The sequence below is a fragment of the Bos mutus genome, chromosome 11 (genome assembly GCF_027580195.1).
Source record: "Bos mutus isolate GX-2022 chromosome 11, NWIPB_WYAK_1.1, whole genome shotgun sequence".
Classification (NCBI taxonomy): domain Eukaryota; kingdom Metazoa; phylum Chordata; class Mammalia; order Artiodactyla; family Bovidae; genus Bos; species Bos mutus.
Window position 1 is genome coordinate 14450164 of NC_091627.1, and position 23597 is coordinate 14473760.

Genomic DNA, 23597 nt, shown 5'->3' on the forward strand with positions numbered 1-23597 from the left:
CTCACCAGAAGTGAAATGTAGTCACGCCCGGGCTCAGAAGCACAAACTTTGAAATAGATTTTTTTTTTAAATTTGTTTTCTAGTTCTGTTCTAAAATAATTCTAGTGGTGAACCACAGGGCCTGTGCAGAATTCTGTTTGAGGAACTCTGGGCCCGAAGACTACTAAGTCTGCGAACAAACCCTGGCAGGGCCGGCGCTAGGTGCTCAGTGGCCAGCCCCTCCCATTCGGAGCTCAGGATGTGGGGGGCTCCGGCGAGAGTGGCTCCCGCCTGCCGGCCTGTCGCTGTCATCTGCACCCTTCCTTCCCCAGGAAACAAACAGTGGATCAGACCTCCCAGGCTCTCCTCTTCCCTCGTGTCTGGCGGGGCGCCAGGGCTTCGGGGCCCCTCCCCGCGGTCCTGGGTGACAGACCCAACCCCACCGTCCGAAGCTCCGGGTACCCCTCCCCCCCGCCCCTGCCCCCGCCCCCGCCCCCGCCCCACGGCCACCCCCACCACGCGCAGGCCCAAGAAGGCAAAGAGGCCCAGCCACCCTCACCAGGGATTGTCTTTTCTTTTTTTGCTGGTTTCAGGCTTTTTTCTGCCTGAGTGAAAATGAAACAAACACTCCCCTGCGCCGCCCTGCCACCAGACACACACGCGCACCGGCACTCGCGCACTAGCGCGCCGGGCCTCCCAGCGGCCGAGTCCGGGGCGGGACCCGCTCTGCACAAACACCGGGGGCCGGGCCGAGCTGGGAGCGTGCAGCCCGCTGCCCAGCGCCCGCCGGCTCCCTCGCGCCCCTGCCCGCCGCCCCGGAGGAGCGCCCGGCGGCCGGCCGACGGGAGCGCAGGCGGCACACCCCGCCCCGGCACGCCCCGCGGGGCTCGGGAGGAGGCAGCGCGCCGACTGTTCCGGCAGCCGAGGACGCCGCCGGGGAGCCGAGGCGCCGGCCAGCCCCCAGCGCGCCCAGCTTCTGCGGATCAGGTGGGTCCCGCGAGGCGCCACCCCACGCCCCTGAGCCCGCGAGCCCCCGGGGGGCTGGAGCCGGGTGCGGGCGGCGCGACGAGAGGACGGGCCGCCGCGCCGGCCCTGCCCTGTTGCTGCCCTGCCCGTGTCCCCGCTTTTGTTCTGATCGCTCCCGCGGTGCCCAACTCTGACCCGGTCTCTGTCCCATCCCGTCCCCGTCGCAGCCTCTGCCCAGCTTTCCGGACTCGGGCCTCTTGAAGGGCTGCGGGCAGGGCTTCCCACGGGGTCCGGGGGAGTGGAGGCGGGAGAAGGCAGGTTCAGGGGGCGCAGGGCGGGACCACCGAGGAAGTCTCGGAAGGAGGGAGGGCTCTGCCTCATCTACGGGGCAGGAGGTGGGAAGGGGCGCCCTCGCCCTGGACAGGGTTGGGAAGAGGATCCCTCCGGGAAGGGGGCTCCTGGGAGGGTAAGGGAGGGGCGCAGGAACCCCTCAGAGCCGGGGCGCCGAGAGGGAGAGGTCGGGAAGCTCAGAAAGCCGAGGACCAAGCCCAACACCCAGCCCGGGGAAAGTTTCAAACGTAGTAACTTTGGCAGCTAGAGGCCGGAGGCGGCGGGGTGATGGGACGCGATCCGGGCCCTTCAAGTCTTCAGACCACCACGTTCCCACTCCAAAGGGACACCACCCTGCGTTTGAAAATGGCAGAAAAGCAGCTAAACAGAATGATTGCACAAACTCTTGAAAGGCGTCCAAGAAACAGTAAAGTGGAAAAAAATGTCAGCACGCAAAGAGAGCAAGCAGAGCGACTTGAGATTCCCATTCTTCCCGCGGGCCGGGGAGGGGAGGGACGAATACGCGGAGGTTTGTCAGCCAGCGCTCTCCTCTTTGCGGAGGCGAGACCCGAGCCCCTGCGGCGGCGTTGGTGGCTTTGCTTGTCGTTTGCGCTCCTCCTCAGCAGGCCTCGTGGCCTCCTCCGTTTACTTAGAAATGGGTGGGTCTCAAGGGGCCGGAGGTGGGGCGGGGAGCATCTGGCCTCGCTGCTTCCTAGGCGGGAAACCCTTTCCCAGGGAGAGCCTCCGTTTCTGCGACCACGAAATAGAGACAGCAGTGAGTGAGGAAATGCCAAGGGCAGAGGGGCTGGGGTGGGTGGGGGGTCGCGTGTACCTGGGGGAAGATTGTGGGTGTTCTATCGTCCTTCTGCACCTCTTGGGCTGCACGAAGTTCTTTCTTCCTTCCTGGGAATCATTTCTGGGTCTTCCTTGCCTTCCCTACCACATTGAGGGGAGAGGGGGCAGGTGCAGATTCTTAGTTACTGTTACATGGAACAGGTGCACAATGACTGCACAAGCTAGCTGAAGACGGCCCTCGGGTTCATCTGGTTAGGGGGATTTCAAACTTTGCCCCTGAGAGGCCTAGAGTCCTGGCTCAAGGGGCACCATGGTGGTGGTGGGGGGGGAGCCTGGGCAGCAGGGCGCTGATCTTTCCCTTCCATCTTTCAGACAGAACCAGTTCAGGTCTGTCTTTGCCTCCTCTAGATACTGGGAAACCCTGGAGGCTGTTTTCAGTATCAGATTCTTCAGATCCAGTCTGATCTGGGCCCTTTTGGTGTAGCAACTGAATCTAGAGGTGTGCAAAGTGATTTGGGCAAGACCCACCAGTGGCCAAGCCTTGCCAGGAAACCTGTGACCTTAGTCATTGGTCAGGAACACCTTTTCCTGGCCCTGGTGGCTCTGAGCTTTTAGCATTGGCCCACCCAGACCCTAACTCCAGGACCCCCAGGGCCACCTCTCTACCTTCAGGGGAGAAACAGCCCAGGAGTCTCCTTGCTAAGCTTTTCCAGTCCTTCAGCGAGTCTTTCACATATAGTTTGGTTTCACAGGCTGAGGTCAAAAGAATTAGGTTCTCCAGAAACTAATCAGCACACTGCAGCTTGCTTAGCCCAGCCCAACAGGTATCAACCGACTTTATCATTGAGGCAGTGTAGGCTGAGAGACCAAGTAACTTGCTGGTGGGCACTCAGTTCCTAAATTGCAGCTGGGATTTGAAAGCAGCTCTGTCTCTAAGGCTTCTGCTCTTTGCATTGCATCATCTCTTAGGATGGCTAGAAACTGATTAACGGGCAATTGTCATGGAGATTGGGGCAAGGGTGAGGGGAGAAAGACTGAAAGGGGGACTAGGTTAAGGTGGGGGGGACTGACATTTATATAGGTGTATCCATAGCATAAATATACTTGTATTTTAACTGAATGTTTTCTGCCCTGTGCATTTGTGGGCACTCAATCACTAAGTCGAATTGGACTCTTTTGCGACCCCATGGACTGCATCCTGCCAGGCTCCCCTGTCCATGGGATTCTCCAGGCAAAAATACTGGAATGGGTTGCCATTTCCTTCTCCAGGGGATCTTCCTGACCCAGTGATTGAACTTCTTTACCATTGAGCCACCTTTTCTGCCCTGTATATTCTCATTATTTTAGTTTTTATTTTCTAGATACTTTACAATTTTTTTGTTTTGCTAAGTTTTAACTAAACTATAATTTTCGTACAATAAAATTCACAGATTGTAAGTGCTAGGTTTACCATGGTTTGACAGTTGTTTGCACTCATGTAACCACCACCCAAAATGAGATATGAGATATGAATTGCCCAGGGACGGCGGAGCCTGGTGGACTGCTGTCTATGGGGTCGCACAGAGTTGGACATGACTGAAGTGACTTAGCAGCAGCAGCAGCAGCAGCAGCAGAAGGTTCCCATTTGTAGTGACTTTTCCTTCCACCCTTCCAAGTAACCAGTTGGTGATTTTCTTCATCACTGATTAATTTTGCCTGCTCTGGAACATCACATAAATGGAATTGTACTGTATGTCTTTTTCACGTCTGGCTTATTTCACTTGGTGTAGTGTTTGTTAAATTCACCCATGTTGTTGTGTATATGAGTAGTTTGTTCCTTTTTAGTGCTGAGTAGTATTCCATTTTATGGATATACCATCATTGCATATTTATTCTCCTGTTGATGGATATTTGAGTTATTTCCAATTTGGGCTATTATTTCTTCAGTTCAGTTCAGTTTAGTTCAGTCACTCAGTCATGTCTGACTCTTTGTGACCCCATGAATTGAAGCATGCCAGGCCTCCCTGTCCATCACCAACTCCCGGAGTTCACTCAGACTCACGTCCATCGAGTCAGTGATGCCATCCAGCCATCTCATCCTCTGTCATCCCCTTCTCCTCCTGCTCCCACTCCCTCCCAGCATCAGAGTCTTTTCCAATGAGTCAACTCTTCACATCAGGTGGCCAAAGTACTGGAGTTTCAGCTTCAGCATCGTTCCTTCCAAAGAAATCCCAGGGCTGATCTCCTTCAGAATGGACTGGTTGGATCTCCTTGCAGTCCAAGGGACTCTCAAGAGTCTTCTCCAACAACACAGTTCAAAAGCATCAATTCTTCAGTGCTCAGCCTTCTTCACAGTCCAGCTCTCACATCCATACATGACCACTGGAAAAACCATAGCCTTGACTAGACGGACCTTTGTTGGCAAAGTGATGTCTCTGCTTTTGAATATGCTATCTAGGTTGGTCATAACTTTCCTTCCAAGGAGTAAGCGTCTTTTAATTTCATGGCTACAGTCACCATCTGCAGTGATTTTGGAGCCCCCCAAAATAAAGTCTGACACTGTTTCCACTATTTCCCCATCTATTTCCCATGAAGTGATGGGACCAGATGCCATGATCTTCGTTTTCTGAACGTTGAGTTTTAAGCCAACTTTTTTTATTATTTCTTAGAGAAGTCTTTTGTGGTCATTTGTTATCACTTAGTAGTGAAATTGTGGGATCATAGAGGGTACCATTTTACATTCCCACAGCAAAGCATAAGACATAATTATTCCACATCCTTGTCAAGATTTGGTATTGTCCATCTTTTTTGTTTTAGCCTTTTTTAGTGCCTGGGTAGTAGTATTTTATACCTTCTATTTTTATGATAGAATTTTAAGAGTTCTTGGAGAACACAACATGATCACGGTGAAGAATATGAAATAAGATGCAAAGAGCCAACTCACTGGAAAAGACCCTGATGTTAAGAAAGACTGAAGGCAAAAGGAAAAGGGGCCAGCAGAGGATGAGATGGTTGGTTAGCATCACTGACTCAATGGCCATGAATCTGAGCAAACTTGGGGAGATAGTGAAGGACAGAGGAGCCTGGCGAGCTACAGTCCCTGGAATTGCGAAGAGTCCGACATGGCTTAGCGACTGAACAGCAGCAACAACAGTGGAGGCCATTGTGAGGCATGACTCCTGAGGAAAGGGACCAAATGGTGGCTGGAATTGTGATTTTAGGAATAGGAATTTATGGGCTCAGGAAAGAGCTCTCTCATGTGAGAATGGAGATTTAAAGATCTGGTCCTTGTACTCTGTAAATAGGCAAGTTGACTCATGCTACCTCTATAACAATCATCTTTATCTCCAGTTCAGATCTCTATTGTAAGCCCCCAGTTCACATGTTTAACTGCCCTTTGGGTATCTCTCCTTGGATGTCCCAAAGGCAATGCAGACTGGACAAATCCAGAACAGAATTCATTATCTCCTTTTGGCTTTCTGTCAGGGATCACTGAATGAATAATTGTGCCACTAGCTAAGAGAATACAGAAAGAGGAATGTCTGAGGTTGAGCAACGAGATACTGAATTTAGTTCAAAGCTAACTGTTGTGGAACAATCTAGGAAGATAAGGACTGGATCAGTTCAGTTCAGTCGCTCAGTCATGTCTGACTCTTTGCGACCTCATGAACCGTAGCATGCCAGGCCTCCCTGTCTATCACCAACTCCGGGAGTCCACCCAAACCCATGTCCATTGAGTCAGTGATGCCATCCAACCATCTCATCTTCTGTCATCCCCTTCTCCTCCTGCCCTCAATCTTTCCCAACATCAGGGTCTTTTCAAATGAGTCAGCTCTTCACATCAGGTGGCCAAAGTATTGGAGTTTCAGCTTCAGCATCAGTCCTTCCAATGAACACCCAGGACTGATCTCCTTTAGAGTGGACTGGTTGGATCTCCTTGCAGTCCAAGGGACTCTCAAGAGTCTTCTCCAACAACACAGTTTAAAAGCATCAATTCTTCAGCGCTCAGCCTTCTTCACAGTCCAACTCTCACGTCCATACACGACCACTGGAAGAACCATAGCCTTGACTGGACGGACCTTTGTTGGCAAAGTAATGATGTCTCTGCTTTTGAATATGCTGTCTTGTTTGGTCATAACTTTTCTTCCAAGGAGTAAGTGTCTTTTAACTTCATGGCTGCAGTCACCATCTGCAGTGATTTTGGAGCCCAGAAAAATAAAGTCAGTCACTGTTTCCACTGTTTCCCCATCTGTTTGCCATGAAGTGATGGGACTGGATGCCATGAAGTGATGGGATTGGATGCTATGATCTTAGTTTTCTGAATGTTGAGCTTTAAGCCAAATTTTTCACTCTCCTTTTTCACTTTCATCAGGAGGCTCTTTAGTTCTTCTTCACTTTCTGCCATAAGGGTGGTGTCATCTGCATATCTGAGGTTATTGATATTTCTCCCTGCAACCTTGATTCTAGCTTGTGCTTCCTCCAGTCCAGTGTTTCTCATGATGAACTCTGCATATAAGTTAAATAAGCGGGGTGAAAATATATAGCCTTGACATACTCCTTTTCCTATTTGAAACCAGTCTGTTGTTCCTGTCCAGTTCTAACTGTTGCTTCCTGACCTGCATACAGGTTTCTCAAGAGGCAGGTCAGGTGGTCTGGTATTCCCATCTCTTTCAGAATTTTCCACAGTTTATTGTGATCCACACAGTCAAAGGCTTTGGCATAGTCAATAAAGCAGAAATAGATGCTTTTCTGGAACTCTCTTGCTTTTTTGATGATCCAGTGGATGTTGGCAATTTGATCTCTGGATGGCATTGAGCAATTAAGAGATTACTGGAATATACTGTGAGTAGTTTTGGTGGAGTGGAGGGCAGGTAAGCTAGATTGCTGGTAGGTGATAGAGAAAGAAGTGGAGATGGTGAGTAGAATCAACTCTTTGAGGAAGTTTGTTTGAGAAAGTCAGGGGAGCGATTGAGCTATAGTTGAAGGAAGAGAGGGTGAAGAAAAGGATTTTAGATGGAAAAGACAAGTGAAATATAAGCTCAGGGGAAGGATTCAGTCCAGGAGAGGGCAGGGATGGCTGATAGAGTGAGGTACTGGGAGGAGTAGGAAGGAATGAGGAGGGTTGGCTTTGAAAAAGATGGAGAAGTTTCATCACCTACAAAATTCTGCTGACCCTCCATGTGCACAACTCCTAATCATGACATGTGAGGTTCTTCACCATCTGTTCCCTTCTTGTCTCATATATATAGCATATATCAGCTTTGGCTGCAGTTAATGCTGCATAACAAACATCCCCCCATCACTGATTCTTAGTTTATGACCACAAAGGTTTCTTTATTACTCATGCTACATGTCAGCTGGAGGGCAGTCAAGACTACATGGTTTTGTAGACTTGCATTGGGTTCCAGCCAGGCAGACTGTCTGCTCTGTGTATCCTCTCCTCCCAGAACCCAGGGTGAAGTTGCTGCTTCTACCTGATATGTGTTATTTTATGGTGAGAGCTGGAGGGAGAAAGAGATGATGTGATGTTTCTTAAAGTGGCTGCACTGGCATGTGATCACTTCTATCCATATTCCATTCATCAAAGACAGTCATGTGACCAAGTCTAGAGTCAATGGGATGGAGATATATGCTCTGCCTATTGGTCCAGAATGGATGCTTAGGACCAGCAATCCACCTGACCACATATATTTATTAGAAACCCCTTCAAACAGATCTGCACCTGTCTTTAACTCTCCAAACTAATCTTCATTGCACCACTGCTCTTTGGCTCCATTGTTCCCCTTTTTTCAAGCATGGCAATGGCCTTTCAAGTCTTTATATCCCTCTATCTGGACACCATCATTCTCTTGCAGCCCCCACAATCTAATATAGTTCAGGTAATTCCACCTCTTTACCAGTTCTGCAGAGAGTTCCTTTACTTCCAACCCAACTGCCCCTGCTGAGTTGGCATGCAACCCTCCTTAACTGAGAGCCCTGCTGCCGGGCACTCCCTGTTCTCTCCTCTAAACTAGCACCCTCCTCATATCCTCTCCCAGCAACCCAAGTCCTCTTTCTAGACACTAGATGATTGGCACTGTCCATCTTTCCAAGGCTCCCCTCTGCTCTCCAGATACAGCACATATTCCTCTAGGTGATATGCAAGGTCTTGCATGAGCTACTCTCTGAAGCTCTCATCACCCTCACCACCCCACCTCTTGGAACTTCTGCTCCAGCCTCAGGGAACTACTGTAATTCCTGAAACCCTCTCCTGGTTTGGTACCTCTGGGCTTTTCCCCATCTGCTTCCTTTGCTTAGAACACCATTCCCTCCTCCCCTAAAAAGCTACTCACAGACTCCTACTCATCCTTCAAGACCCAGCTTAATCATCTCTAAGCTGCCAGTCTCTTCATTCTGCCTCTTGCTCCCCGCCATGAATTAGGCACTTCCCCACATGGATCTCTGGGCATCTTGCAATGCACACTCTGACACATTATGTCACGTGTCATATCTCTCCCGTCCTTGACCATGAACTGCTGGAACCCACTGTGCACGTGACCACAGTACTCTTTGCCTGGCTCACCCTGCTGGCTGAGAGTGGCCTCCACTGACTGAGTTTGCGCCTCTACTGCCTGTCAGACCTAGAACAAAATACCTCCCCTCTGAGCCTGGGCTGAAAAGCTCTGCTGATAAAAAGCTTCATGCTCGCTCCTGCAAGAGAGAGGCCAGGTAGGTCAGACTGGGAAATCAAAGAGTAATGTACATTTGGACCATGGAGGCAAGGGGGTCATCATTTAGTGTACTGAACCCAGAATTATTTATAAAATTCCTTGCAGTTCTAAAAAGAGGAAGTAAAAGTATGTCATAGAAATCTCCAGACAAAGAGCTGGTCTGCTCAGCTTGTCGCAATGGGGGGTGGAGGCGCCAGACCCTCGGCTACCTCTGGTCAGACCTGGCTGGGGCTCTTGCTGGCACTGTGCTCCAGCTTTATTGCCAGATAGAGTTTCCTAAAGGAGAGGTGGCGAGGGCAGCGGGGTGGGGACCTGAGGTTGCGTGTTTACATGTCGTGTCCGTGGGGAAACTGCATGCTGGGTTTCTCCAGGGATCTGGGTGTAAGGGCATCAGCTTCCTGCAGGGTGTGTTTCAGGCCATGTGTGGTAGGCAGATGTGAACGGCAGGAAAAAGCATGGAGTTGCTCCCCGGACCGGATCCTAACTGGAGAGTGAGTGATCCGAGAGAGGGGGCACATGTGGGAAGGCAGAGGGAGAGAGGATGTCTAGAAGGATATGGTCAAGAGGGTTGCATGGCGGAGAGGCTGAGTAGAGGATTGGGCCCTGGAAGGGGTTAGCTGGTTGTGGGTTGACTGCAGGACCCTGGTGGGAATGGAAAAATACTACAGTGTTGTTCTTCCTAGAGTTCTCTACACGAATGGCCAGTTAGATAAGTGAGATCGTATATCCACCTCGCTTGAGGCTCACGAAAGCCCTGTGAAGCTGGCAAAGTGGGAATTATCCCCTCATTTTACATGTGGGGAAACTGAGGCTTAGAGTGTTGATCTTTTGGCCAAAGGTTCTCAAGAACGAAGTGAAAGAACTGAGGCATGAGAGCCCAGTCCTCACTCCAAACACAGTTTGACTTGGAGATCCTGGTGGGCTGCGGGTAGGGGGAGTGAAGGTGATTCTAAAGGAAGGGGAGGGCACGGGCTGTGGAGCAGATCCATGCCCAGCCCAAGAGAGGGCTCCTGCCTGGCACTGTGCAGCCCGGAATTAGCCAGAGTGCAAAGTAGCTGCTGAAAGAGGGTGGTGGGAGAGGCCAGGTCTTGTGATTAGTTCTTAAAGAAAGTTTCCAACTCCATCCCAGTCTAGGTGTCTTATCTTTCAGAGCCTTACTTTAACATGCCCTGGTCTTGGCCACACGGGGCAGGGGTTTGTACCATCAGGACAAGTGATCAGGAAGGGCTTCCTGGAGGAAGTGACCTTCCAGCTGGTGGGTGGCCAAGGTGAGTCGGGGTGGGGTCACTGAAAAGAGCGCTGGGCTGAAAGTGAGCTGGTCTTGCCCCACAGGACGTGGAGACTGTCGGAGCCTCAGTTTCCTTGTTAACAAAATGGTTTGAGGCTGTGATCCAGGAAACTTCTCTTTGAGCACTATCTGCTGTTAAACAAAAGGCAGACAAGTCCAAACCCACAGGAAATGAACATTCAAATTAAAAATGTGCCAGGGAGAAGTAGCTGCTGAAGTGTTCAGAGAGATCCCAAGCTTTGAGCTTCCCACCTGTGAATTTGGGTACCAGGAACTGTGGTTCTGAAAGATGCACCTCTTGCCAAATTCGTGCTTTGAATCAGATCTTACCCAACATTCATCGGGCTGCCAGATCTTCATTTACTGCTGGTCAAAGCATCCAGAATGTACTCAGCATCTCTGCTAGACACACCTGAGATTAGCAGTAAACAGAGAGGTACAATCCCTCCCCTGCTTCCCTGCTGAGATGGAAGTCAGCTTGGGAGACAGTCATTAAATAGCCAATTGCCCAGAGGGAGCCATGAAGGAGAAGCATGGGAGGCAAGGTAGGGGGTGGGCGGGGGGCAGGGGTCTGTACCTGTCAGGGCAAGTGATCAGGAAGGGCTTCCTGGAGGAAGTGACCTTCCAACTGTGGCCTGCAGGATTTGGAGGCTGAAGAGGGAAGAGTGTTTTGGGCAAAGGTAGGAGGCCCTGAGAAACAGTCATCCACATCTTCTCCAGGGCTGTTCCCGAATCCAGATGGCCCTGGTGTCTGGAGGGGCACTGAGGGGGGTCAGCTGCCCAGCGGGGTGACGTTGTATTTGGCAGCATCTACGTGCAGAAGTGCAGCTGTCCTTTCTCCTCTGTCAGGGAAACCACGTGTCCTCAAGTGGCCAGCCAGCTGTCCCCAAGAGGAACTTGCCTGGCATTTGCACGGAAAGACAAGACACTTCACAAAATCAACGGTGAGGCTTACTTTAAGGGGAACATGGCCCCCAGAGAGCAGGGACAGGGGTCTGGATGCTCTAGGTTGATCTATGGTTGTCTGTACATTGGTGTTTTGTATGGCAAACTATTTTCACATGTTAGCCAGAGCTGTGCAGAGGGGGTGTGTGTGCAAATTAATTGAGTGCTTAGGAATTCATTCCCTGGCATGAAAAAGCTCCCTGAATGTTTGAGGCTGATGTGTTGAGAAACGCAGGAGAATCCGTGGCTGCAAGCAAGGGATGAAGCTTCTAGCTCACTGAGGCAGAGGAGGCGTGCATTGGAAGGATTTTTTGCTGTTGCTCATGGTATCCCTGGGGAAGCTGGAAAAGCAAGCTGCCCAGAACTAGTAGAGGTTGGGCAACAGACAGCACACTCAGGGTCTCCCAACAGGAGCTAATTGTAGTTTCTGCTGCCACTGGAGCCGCTGTAACATTTCAGTGGCATCTGAGCCTTGGTGCTGCTTCTTTAGGACACAGAGCTACTAAGTGACCACACTGAGGTCACTTTTCTGCATTCCAAGTGCAGATGAATGGCCAGGGGCAGGGTCTAGGTCATTCCATTCTGATGGAGAAAGAAGGGTCCTGACGATAAGCTGAGAAACCACAAAATGCTCCCAAGCTGCCAGAGATGGGCTTCCAGTAGTGCCATGGAATCCTACATGTGTAAGCAGAGTCACAGGGCCATAGCTACTGGAGGGAAACGTGTTCTGGGGAGCTTTCAGAGGGACAGCTTGGCCTTGGTCAAGTTACGCAGCCCCTGAGCCTCAATGTTCCCATGTGTAAAATGGGTCGATGTGGATTTGAAAGATAATCTATGTGTCTAGTGCCTGACATGGGGCTAGTGAGTGTAAACTACTGTTACCATTATTATTAGTAGAAGTGATAGTAACTTCATTCTGCTATTAACCAGTACAGTTATATTCCTGAAGGAAGAAACTCAACATATGAAAATCTAGAGGAATTAAGAAGTGACCACACACATTTATACAAACAGGTTCTCTGCAGGGTGTTCCTTTAAATTTTTACCTTCACAATAGACTTACGATAAGATTTAATGTGTCAAATAAACAAACAAACAAAGGAAGGAATGAATCACCATCTTACGGACCCTCCTTAAATACTACTGTTGAAGAGAACAATTTTTTTCCCTGGGACTGACAGATCTGTTTGAAGATCTTGGACTAGCTTCTTCACTGTGGAAGCCTTAAAAAAGGAAGAGGGAAGTTGACTGCCTCAGGACTGGGGCACCGCCCCCACATACAGCCCCGGGAGAATTGGACTACACTGCCACACTCTCTCCCTGGAAAAACAGACTCCCACAAATACGGAAGGCCTGGATTAGAGCTGGAGGTCATGGTGTGCCCTTAAATATTTCATGACCAGCTGAAGAATGAAAGCTCAGGGACTTCCCTGGCAGGCCAGTGGTTAGGACTCTGCACTCCCGCTGTAGGGGCACGCGTTTGATCCCTGGTTGGGGAGCCAAGATCCTGCAAGCCATATGATGGGCCAAAGAACAACAACAAAGACCCTGGTATGTTGTGTTTGTCAGTTTCCATAGTGGAAATATTTCCACCGTGAGTGGGGAGCATGCTGCTATAGAGTATTCTCCACTACATCTAGCTACAATAGATGTAAATAACCTTGAGTATAGCATGTAGTAAAACAATTAGGAAGTGATGAGTTTTGATGACTATCTTTGATCTGGCTACATTTTATTTAGTCTTGAGTTTATAGAATTTAATTTTTTCATAGTGACTTTGTTTAACAACTTGCTCGCCAAGTTCCTGAAGATTTAACAACTGGCTCTTGCATGAGCCAGCTCCAGCGTGCTGCTGGCTGGGGAGGTCCTTGGGGACCCTAGAGGACCCAGTGAAAATGGATCATCCCCACAAACATGTTTCCCCTGCCCCGAGGCAGTCTCCAACATGCCAGCCTTCTATTTGCTTTATTACCCTTGTCCCCACCTGAAATTATGTCTTTAATGACTTGTTAATTGTTATTGATTTGTTTATTTGTTTACCAACTAGAATGTGAGCTCTGTGAGAACAAAGGCCTTCTTGGGTGCTTCATCTCTGAATCCCCAGTGCTGAGAACAACGCATGCGTGCAGCTGCCCCTCAATAGCCATGGATCGAATGCACGAGCAGAGACAGGGCTAGAAGCCTTCAAGGGTTCAAATCTTGCCTCTGGTACAAAGTGCATCTTTAAAAAAACTGGAGTGTAGTTTTACAGTGCTGTGTTAGTTTCAGCTGTACAGCAAATAGATTCAGTATATTTTATATATATATATATATATTCAAATTCTTTTCCCTTATAGGTTATTAAAAGATACTGCATAGAGTTCCCTGTGCTATTCAGTAGGTTCTTATTGGTTATTTCAAATGTGTGTGTGTGTTAGTTGCTCAGTTGTGTCTGACTCTTTGCAACTCCATGGACTGTAGCCTGCCAGGTTCCTCTTATCCATGAAATTCTCCAGGCAGGAATACTGTAGTGGGTTGCCATTCCCTTCTCCAGGGGGTCTTCCCAACCCAAGGATTGAATCCAGGTCTCCTGCATTGCAGGCAGATTCTTCACTATCTGAGCCACCAGGGATCAGATCAGATCAGATCAGATCATTTGCTCAGTCGTGTCCGACTCTTTGCGACCCCATGAATCGCAGCACGCCAGGCCTCCCTGTCCATCACCAACTCCCGGAGTTCACTCAGACTCACGTCCATTGAGTAGGTGATGCCATCCAGCCATCTCATCCTCTGTCTTCCCCTTCTCCTCTTGCCCCCAATCCCTCCCAGCATCAGAGTCTTTTCCAATGAGTCAACTCTTCACATGAGGTGGCCAAAGTACTGGAGTTTCAGCTTTAGCATCATTCCTTCCAAAGAAATCTCAGGGCTGATCTCCTTCAGAATGGACTGGTTGGATCTCCTTGCAGTCCAAGGGACTCTCAAGAGTCTTCTCCAACAACACAGTTCAAAAGCATCAATTCTTCAGTGCTCAGCCTTCTTCACAGTCCAGCTCTCACATCCATACATGACCACTGGAAAAACCATAGCCTTGACTAGACGGACCTTTGTTGGCAAAGTAATGTCTCTGCTTTTGAATATGCTATCTAGGTTGGTCATAACTTTCCTTCCAAGGAGTAAGCGTCTTTTAATTTCATGGCTGCAGTCACCATCTGCAGTGATTTTGGATAGTGTGTATATGTTGATCTATTAAGGGTGTATCTTTCCTTGAGCCTCTTTATCTATAAAAGAGTTGGAGCAGAGACCCCCAGGGTTTCCGTAAGCTCTAAAAGGTCTATACCTGATAAAGGCATCCCTTACCCGCAGTGCAGCCCAACAGGGATTCTTAGCTGAGCATCCTCAAGGGTGAAAGCCCGTGCACTGGTTCTTAGGACTGTCGGTTTTATTCTTCTCTTCTGAGGATAGCTTTTCGCACTGAGTGCAGCGTGGCTTCTCTTGAGCAGCCGTGACTGGCCCCAGCCCAACCTCCTGGGCTGTGCAGACAGAGAGTGCGAGCCAGGCCCTGCCAGTTCAGGGGCAGCAGAGAGTTTGAGGCCGGTTGCATCCATTTGTAGCCATACTTTGACACTCTCAGCGGCTGGTGGAAAGAGGTATTTGAGTCTCCTCCTTTTGCAGGTGGATTCTTTACCAACTGAGCTATCAGGAAAATCCACCTGCAGGAGATCCCGGTTTGATTCCTGGGTTGGGAAGATGCCCTGGAGAAGGGATAGGCTACCCACTCCAGTATTCTTGGGCTTCTCTTGTGGCTCAGTGGGTAAAGAATCCGCCTGCAGTGCGGGAGACCCGGCTTCAATCCCTGGTTTGGGAAGATCCCCAGGAGAAGGGAAAGGCTACCCATTCCAGTATTCTGGCCTAGAGAATTCCACAGACTGTATAGTCCATGGGGTTGCAAAGAGTCGGACACGACCGAGTGACTTTCACTTTCACTTTTCCTTTTGCAGGTGAGGCTGGACAGGGTTTGGGACTCTCCCTGTGAGGAGCACACGTCCCTGTCTCCAGGGAAGAGGCCACCCATTGCTGTCTAGGGAGTCTGCCTGTCTCTTCTCTGTTGTCTGTTTCCCTGGGGGCTGATCTGACTGAATTCAGCCTCCTCTTCCCTGGAAGGTTCTGGGCAGAAGAAGGAACAGAGATAAACCAAGGCCATATCTTCTGCTGCATCTTACCGCCAACTCCCACTTCCCTCAGGTTGTCCCTCATCCCCCAGGGCAAGCTGGGAATGGGCCCACCCCTCGACTACTGACTCTGGGTGCAGCCTCCTTGGGCACCAGCAACCCCAGGGAGCAGCTGATCTCCCAGTTCATCTGCTTTGGGGCAGCATCGTAGGGTTTTGTTGTTGTTGTTGTTGTTGTTTACACAGTTCTGTGTTTCTACCACGCTTGGCTCACACTGAGATTCGGACTTGCTTTTCCTGAGGGCCAGGACTTGGGCACGCACCGCAGGGCCAGTGGGGCTCTCAGGGCTCAGCTTGCTCCTTCTCCAGATGGCAAACCGGGATGAGGAGCAATTCAGAAACCAGAGACATCACCAAACAGTAACAGCTCACGTTTACTGAACACTCACTCCGGATGCTGGTCTTGGAGCTTTACAGGAGCCCTGCCTTTTCATCACCCAGAAACCCAGTTTATAAGTGAGGAAATGAAGCACAGAAAGATTCAGCGATTCCCCAGGGCCACATGGTAAGGGAGAGATTTGAGACTCAGATACGGGCAAGATGACGGTACCCTTCCTTAAAGCTGCACACTGTCTTCAGAAAGAAGACTGCAGAGTGAGCCGGGAGCTGGCAGAGCCCCCAGCCCAGGCCTCTTGCTCAACAGGTGGAGAGACCCAGGCCCAGAGAGGGGTGGAGGCTTCTCTCAGGTCACACAGGGCCTGGGAGGTCCAGGCAGATCCCAGCAGTGCCCCTCCACCTACACTGCTTGAGGGAGGTCCTGGGTACAGAGTCCAGGATTTAGCTGGAAAAGTTCAGAAACTCTTGGCTCCCTTGCTGGCCCCTCCAGGCTGTAGAGAAACAAGTGGCCCAACCGTGCCTGGATGTCACATTTCCTGTTTGTGAGCCTGGGTTGTGGTAGAGCCCTGAGGAAGGGCAAGGGGAGGAAGGCCCTTCCTTTCGGGAATTTGAATTGTTGGACGGGGTAATTGCTGCAACGTTGTCCCTAAGTGTTTCATTCTTGTAGACAGGGGCACCAAGGCCCACCAAGTGTAAGAACCTGGCCGAAGTCACAGAGGGCTCTGGGATCACCCAGGGTTTTGGTTTTGCTTTTAGGGTTGGGTTGGTTTAGTTTTTTTTTATTCTTTTTGAGATGATACAATCATAGAATGTGTGAGCTGGCAGAGATCTAATCAGTGCTTCGGTTCACCTCCCTCGGTTGCTCAGTTGAGAAGCTGAGGCTGGGGTGGATGTGGGCAGGAATGGGAGAGTACTCTTTTTTTTTTAAATTCTGTAATGCTTTATTGTATTTGTTGTTGTTCACTCCGTAAGTGTGTCCAACTCTTTGCAACCCCATGGACTGCAGCACACCAGGCTTCCCTGTCCTTCACTAACTCCTGGAGTTTGCTCAAATTCATTTCTACTCAGTCGGTGATGCCATCCAGCCATCTCATCCTCTGTCACCCCCTTCTCCTACTCAGTCTTTCTCAGCATCAGGGTCTCTTCCAATGAGTCAGCTCTTCGCATCGGTGGCCAAAGTATTGGAGCTTCAGCATCAGTCCTTTTAATGAATATTCAGGGTTGATTTCCTTTAGGATTGACTGGTTTGAGCTCTTTGCAGTTCAAGGGACTCTCAAGAGTCTTGTCCAACACCACAGTTCAAAAGCATCAATTCCTGAGCACTCAACCTTCTTTTTGGTCCAACTCTCACATCTATACATGACTATTGGAAAAACATAGCTTTGGCTAAACGGACCTTTGTCATCAAAGTGACATCTCTGCTTTTTAATATGCTGTCTAGGTTGGTCATAGCTTTCCTTCCAAGGAGCAAGCATCTTTTAACTTTATGGCTGCAGTTATTGTCCAAAGTGATTTTGGAGACCAAGAAAATAAAATCTGCTTCTGTTTTCATTTTTTCCCCTTCTATTTGCCATGAAGTGATGGGACCGGATGCCATAATCTTAGTTTTTTGAATGTTGAGTTTTAAGTCAGCTTTCTCACTCTCCTCTTTCACCTTCATCATGAGACTCTAGTTCCTCTTCGCTTTTTGCCGTTAGGGTGGTATCATCTGCATATCTGAGGTTGTTGATATTTCAGCCAGCGATCTTGATTCCAACTTGTGATTCATCCAGTCTGGAGTTTTGCATGATGTTCTCTGCATAGAAGTTAAATAAGCAGGGTGACAGCCTTGGTGTACTTCCTTTCCTAATTTGGAACCAGTCCGTTGTTCCATGTCTGGTTCTAACTGTTGCTTCTTGACCTGCATACAGGTTTCTCAGGAGGCAGGTAAGGTGGTCTGGTATTCTCATCTCTTTAAGAATTTTCCAGTTTGTTGTGATCCACACAGTCAAAGGCATTAGCGTAGTCAGTGGAGCAGAAGTAGATGTTTTTCTGGGATAAAATGGATGTTGGCAATTTGATCTAAATGTTTCATAGTATATTTAACAATTACTTTATTGTTGAAAATTTGGGCCACTTAAGAAAATATTTTTTAAAATTAATTTTTATTGGATTATAGTTGATTTACAGTGTTGTGTTAGTTTCTGCTGTATAGCAAAGTGAATCAGTTATACATATAGTCACTCTTTTTAAAAAAGAATTTTTTATGGCCGTGTCAGGTCTTAGTTTCAGCTCTCTAGTTATGGGGCACAGGCTCCAGAGCCCATAGACTCTGTAGTATGCAGCACATGGACTTAGTTGCCCCAAGGTAGGTAAGATCTTGGGGCTTCTCAGGTGGCTCAGTGGTAAAGAATACGCCTGCTAGTGCAGGAGACACAGGTTTGATCCTTGGGTCAGAAAGATCCCCTGGAGAAGCAAATAGCAAGCTGCTCCAGTAATTTTGCCTGGAAAATTCCATGGACAGGGGAGCCTGGTGGGCTACGGTCCATGGGGTTGCAAAGAGTTGGACACAAAGTAGTGACTAAACAACATACGGGATCTTAGTTCCCTAACCAGGGATCAAGCCTGCATCCCTTGCATTGGAAGGCAGATTGTTAACCACTGGGCCACCAGGGAGGTCCCTATATCTACTCTTCCCCCCACCCCCAAATCTTTTTAGAATCTTTCTTAAGATTCTAGAGCTGGCTGCTGGCAGAACCCTGAGGAGAACTCATTTTTTGAATCAACATACAACAAATACCATTGAATGCCACCTCTTACCCGATGCTGATTAACAAGGAACTTTCCATCTGGTGGGGAGGCAGATATTAATCCAATAATTATGCATATGTGTCCAAAGAGGGGTCACTGCCCTCAAGAAAAAAAAAAACAAAAACAGGAAGCTATATGGAGAATAAGACTCTTCCCTTAGAAAGTATGTTTGTAGCTGAGACCTAAAGGACAGGTAGTGAGGGGGTGAATGGGTGTGAGCAGCAGGGAAAGGTGTCCCAGGCAGAGGAAAGAGCATGTGCAAAGGCCCCGAGGCAGGAAGCCCCTCATTTTGTACATGAAAAAGCCGAAGCCCAGAGACTGGAAACCGATCCAGCTAAGCAACCCCAAGAATCTTTGTCTCCCCTCCATGCCTCCAAATTCTCTCTAACTTTTTTGAGGGAAAGAGGCAGAAGATAAACAACTAGCTAAACAAATGAGGTAGTGGCAGAGCTGAAATGACAAGGACCCACCCCTTCATGATGATGGAATTTTAGAAAACCTTAAAACGGGCAGTTTCTGAACCATGGGACCTTGACTATGACAGTTAGCCCCTCAGAGCCCCTGTTTCTTCATCTGTAAAATGATGAAGCCCTTCCCATGAAAGGACTCCATGCTGGCTGGTCAATGTGGGAAACAGCCAGGAACTGCCAGCTCCCGTCCTGTGCCTCTTCCTAGGTCAGCCCTGGGCCCAGGGTCTGAAGGGGCCTCTCTCCACCCCGTTGTTTGACTGTAATCCTATAACCCACCAGTCAGCATTAACTGTATATGGTACCAGTGTCCCATCAAGACAAAATGAATCTTGGACAGTGAACTTCTAGGAGATAAAGAGGAGGCTTGGGAGCCTATTAATACTATACATCCATCATCTCAATAGACACTTCAACAGGCAGTGCCCTTTACTCCTCCCAGCAGCCTTGCAAGGGGGTAGCTCTTCTGCCCCTGGGCTAGGGAAGGACACCGAATCTCTCAGAAGGATCCTGCCTGAGCTCACATGGCTGGGGAGGGGCCACTCCGGGGCGGGGGAGGCGGGGTGCAGCCCCAGCCTGCTCACCTTGGCAGCTACCTTCTGGTCTGTCTGCCCTTGAGACAGCCCTAAGCAGAGGGTCCAGGCACCAGGAAAGTGGACCCGTGTGGCCCAGGGCAGAGGGCAACCCTGGCAGGCAGATACACTGGCTGCCCTTCTAAACTGATAGTCTTTAAATCTTTGTTCAACATTTATCTGGGGTGGAGGGGGTTCGTGCTGGAGGAAGTGGATTTGCAGTGAATCCAAATGGTGAACCTCTTCTCAATTCTGAATTCATTCTACACAAGAATGTTTTGCAGAACAGAAGGGATAGAAATTCACTGACAAAGTCACTTTCCCAGCTGCAGTGAGTTAATGTCCTAAAAAAACACTGGCTGTTCCCCATTTTTCTTTCTCTCTCCAGTGTGCGTTTGAGCTTTTCCAAGCCAGACAGCTTCTTGGGAGGCTCGTTAGAAGATTTGTTTTGGTTCTGTTTTTATTTGAAATTTATTTAAATACAGATGAGAACAACTAGTCTCAGAAAGGTGGACCACTCTGTCCGTCATTTATTTTGACTGAACAGCTTGGGGTATTCTTTGGATGACATATTTGAACTTGGCTCCTTTTATTAATTAAGCACAGAAAATATTGCTTGCATTTACATAAAAGACAGCAATGCATTTTCGGAAAGTATCAAAGAACCACTAGATTTATTTAAATACCTTTTGGTCTGGCTTTAAGAGTAACGTATTCTCATTGTAGAGCATTTGAAAAATGTAGAGAAGTGGAAAGAATAAAGGGATCACACTACCACAATCTCATCGCACAGAATTCACCGCTATGACCACATGACACTAGGCGTTGTTTTGTTCTTGCTGTAAAATATAACACAAACTGTTTTAACACGATTTGAGTGTGCAATTCAGTAGCACTAAGTACATTTGCTTCACCAGTTTCTAGAACTTTCCCATCATCCCAAACAGAAGCCCTGTACCAACTGAGCAAATAATTTCCCATTTCTAACTCCTTGCAGGTTTCCCTGGTGGCTCAGGGGTAAAGAATCCACCTGCAATGCAGGAGAAGTGGGTTCGATTCTTGGGTTGGGGAGATCCCCTGGAGAAGGAAATGGCAACCCACTCCAGGAAACTAAACTACCACCACCAACTCCTTGCAGCATGTAAACGTGAAAGTCATTCAGTCATATCCAACCCTTTACAACCCCATGGACTGTATCCTGCCAGGCTCCTGTCTCTATGGAAGTCTCCGGGCCAGAATACTGGAGTGGGTAGCCATTCCCTTCTGCAGGGGATCTTCCCAACCCAGGGATCGAACCCAGGTCTCCCACAGTGCAGGCAGATTCTTTACTGACTGAGCCATCAGAGAAGCCCTTGCAGCGCATGGTAATTGCTAGTCTACTTTCTGTATCTATGAATTCAACTACTCTAGGTACCTCAGCTAAGTAAAATTATACAATATGTGTCCTTTGGTGTCTGGCTTATTTCACTTAGCATAATGTTTTCAAGGTTTATCCAGGTTGAAGCATGTGTCAGAATTTCATTCCTTTTTCAGGCCAAATAGCATTCCACTGTGTGTCTGGACCGCATTTCTTCGTCCATTCACTCGTGGATGGATGTCTGAGTTGTCTTCACCTTTTTAGCTTTTGTGAATAATTGCTGCTTGAACATCAGTGTACCAATATCTCTCTGAGTCCCTGCTTTCAGTTCTTCTGGGTCTATCGCCAGAAGTAGGATAGCTGAATCATATTGTAATTCTGTGTTTAATTTTTTGACGAAATGTCCTACATGTCCGGTAACTCTGATGTATAAGATCCCAAATATAAATCATAGTCTATGCAATTTTTAAAACTAATTTTATTTATTTACTTTTGGGCTGTGCTGGGTCTCTGTGGCTGCACGGTTTTTTCTCTAGCTGCAGCAAGTGGGGGCTACTCTCTAGTTGGGGTACTCGGGCTTCTCACTGAGGTGGCCTCTCTCGTTGTGGAGCACAGGCTCTAGGGCACTTGGGCTTCAGTATTTGCCGCACGCAAAGCACAGCTGTGGTTCCCAGGCTCTAGAGCACAGGCTCAATGGTTTTAGCACATGCTCTTAGTTGCTCCACTACAAGTGGGATCTTCCCAGCTCAGGGATGGAACCGGTGTCTCCTGCATTGGCAGGTGGATTTTTTTTTTTTTTTTTGCCACTGAGCCACCTGGGAAGCCCTATGTGTAATTTTGTGCCTGACTTTCTCACTTAATTTTCCGTTTTATTAACTATTCCTTAAAAACATTTTCGAAAGTTTGCATTGTTATACCACATTTCCTTTCTCCCCACTCATTGATTTCTGGGCCACAGCAAAAGATTTTGAACTATGATGATAAAACAAATACCTTGCTTCTGGTAAACAGCCTTGTGTTTTGTTCGTACTTGTTCGAGAAATACTCACCAAAGATAAGTGGCTGCCCTCAAGAAATTTTTAAATTTCTCCTTGAGGATTCTTGGGGATCATCCAGTTCAGTGTTTTCAAAAGTTCTTTGTCGCCAAGAAACCTTTACTACAAACAAAATAGCAAAGAGATAAAAGGAGAGCTGATCTAGAGAAAGGTGGATGGGACTCAGAGTCCTGCTCTCTCAGTCTCCCCAGCTCTTCTCTGTCTTTGAGGGACTTTGGTGGGGAGATTCTGGTTTTTTTTTTTTTTTCTGGAACTCAGTTTAAAAACCACCATGCTGATCCAGCATTTTAATTTTAACAAAGAGTGGACATCTTGAGAGAAGAAGGGACTTGCTTGAGGTCAAGTTCATTTTTTAAAGTTCATTCATTCACTTATACTTTTTCTCGGCCCATAACACCTACTGTGCGCATGGCAAGCATCACTTAGGGAGCTTGTTAAAAATACAGGTTCCCAGGACTCTTGCGTCTGGACTGCAAAGCACAGTGAGACCGGGACAGGAGGCAGCTCCACAGTCCACACGGGGCTGTCCACGGGCGGTTTCCCACTGCAGCCCCTGTGTTTGCATATTCAGCCTTTTAACCCGAATGCCCTTCCCCACCCACCGCACTCCTACTCACCCTCTGAGGCCCAGTTCAAACGTAGCCCCTTCCTCTATGAAGCCTGGCTGCAATGGCTTCCTTCCTCTGAGGCCCCCAAAACACAACAGGGGGGCTTCATTCTCACTCAGCCACTCACATTTTTTTCTTTCTATCGTATGTAATTGCTTCCAGGCCTGGCTCCCTGACTACAATGTAAGCTCCTTAGGGAGTTTTTATAATCTCTGCGTGCCCCACGGTACCAGGCATAGATGGGGATGCTTCGTGATTGTTTATTGGCTGGACTTGGATCTAGTACAGCCCCATATTTAGAGGATAAAAAAAAAAAAAATTGCAGCCCAGATAAAGCCTGCAATTTGTGAAAGGTCATACAGCCCATCAGGTGTGTCCTGGGCTCAGCTTGGCACTGGCCAGCTGCCCGGGAAGGCAATTATTTGTCTGGCCTGAGCAGAGAGCATCGGCTCCTTTGCCTTACTGCTGCCTCCTATGATAGCCCATGTTTTCTGAAATCCAGAAAGCTCCACCTTGCTAGTGATTCAGTGTGCATGTCTGGATGCCTGGCATTGCAAATAAAATTGAGTTTCATCAAGTTTCACAAAGTATAAAACTTCAGCAGATATTATGTGACCGCCACTTGGACCAAGCCAGTGCTCAGAAGCTAAGAAGCAAGACTAACAGCGACTGTCTGGGGTGGGGCCAGCCAGCCTGCTATCCAGAGGTGGTTGCTCCAAGCACTCCTGTTATCCTAAGTTGTGATCAACAACTGATGCTTTTCTAATTAGCATGCTGGATGCTAAAATAGTTTTTTTAATTGGGAAAACAGGTGCATTGCTTATTCTGAGAAATGTTATACACGTGCTTACAGCGCTGAAATCAAATGAGTTGTGATGTTTATGTATTTACGCTGTGTGGATGGGATAGCAGTTTCTGTTCACTCCCCACTGTTGCGTGAAGATGGTATTCCGGTCCTTTACCCCATCCTACCCAGGAACTCTGGGTTCTGTGGGATAAGGTGGGACAGAACCCAGCCTCTGGAAACCTGGCTTTTGCCTCTGCAGGGGTTGTTAGCCATTATTGTGCTCTTTCATGGACTCCTTTGGCATCTGTTAAAATATTAATGTTAGGGGTTGAATTTCAGTTCAACCAAACTGAGATGCTTCCTCATCGGTAATTGGGGGTAATTCCAGTACCTGCCTCTCAGACAGCTTAGCAAGAATTGAATAAT

General features: G+C 48.4%; 1 protein-coding gene across 6 annotated transcripts in view; it reads left to right on the forward strand.

The window, feature by feature from the left end:
• The first annotated feature begins 595 nt into the window (after positions 1 to 595).
• GGTA1 (glycoprotein alpha-galactosyltransferase 1 (inactive)) overlaps positions 596 to 23597 on the forward strand; it is a 78851-nt gene continuing 55849 nt past the window's right edge. The window contains exons 1-2 of one of the 6 annotated variants that reach the window (XM_070379072.1): positions 616 to 966; positions 10897 to 10991. Coding sequence is in view for 1 of the 6 variants with exons in the window: in XM_070379069.1 (XP_070235170.1) it covers positions 1564 to 2050 (487 nt within the window). In the remaining 5 variants the exon portion in view is untranslated. Of the gene's footprint in view, positions 967 to 1527; positions 2051 to 10896; positions 10992 to 23597 lie in introns of those variants that run through there. The other 5 variants (XM_070379071.1, XM_070379073.1, XM_070379069.1 and 2 more) reach the window with 5 other exon arrangements.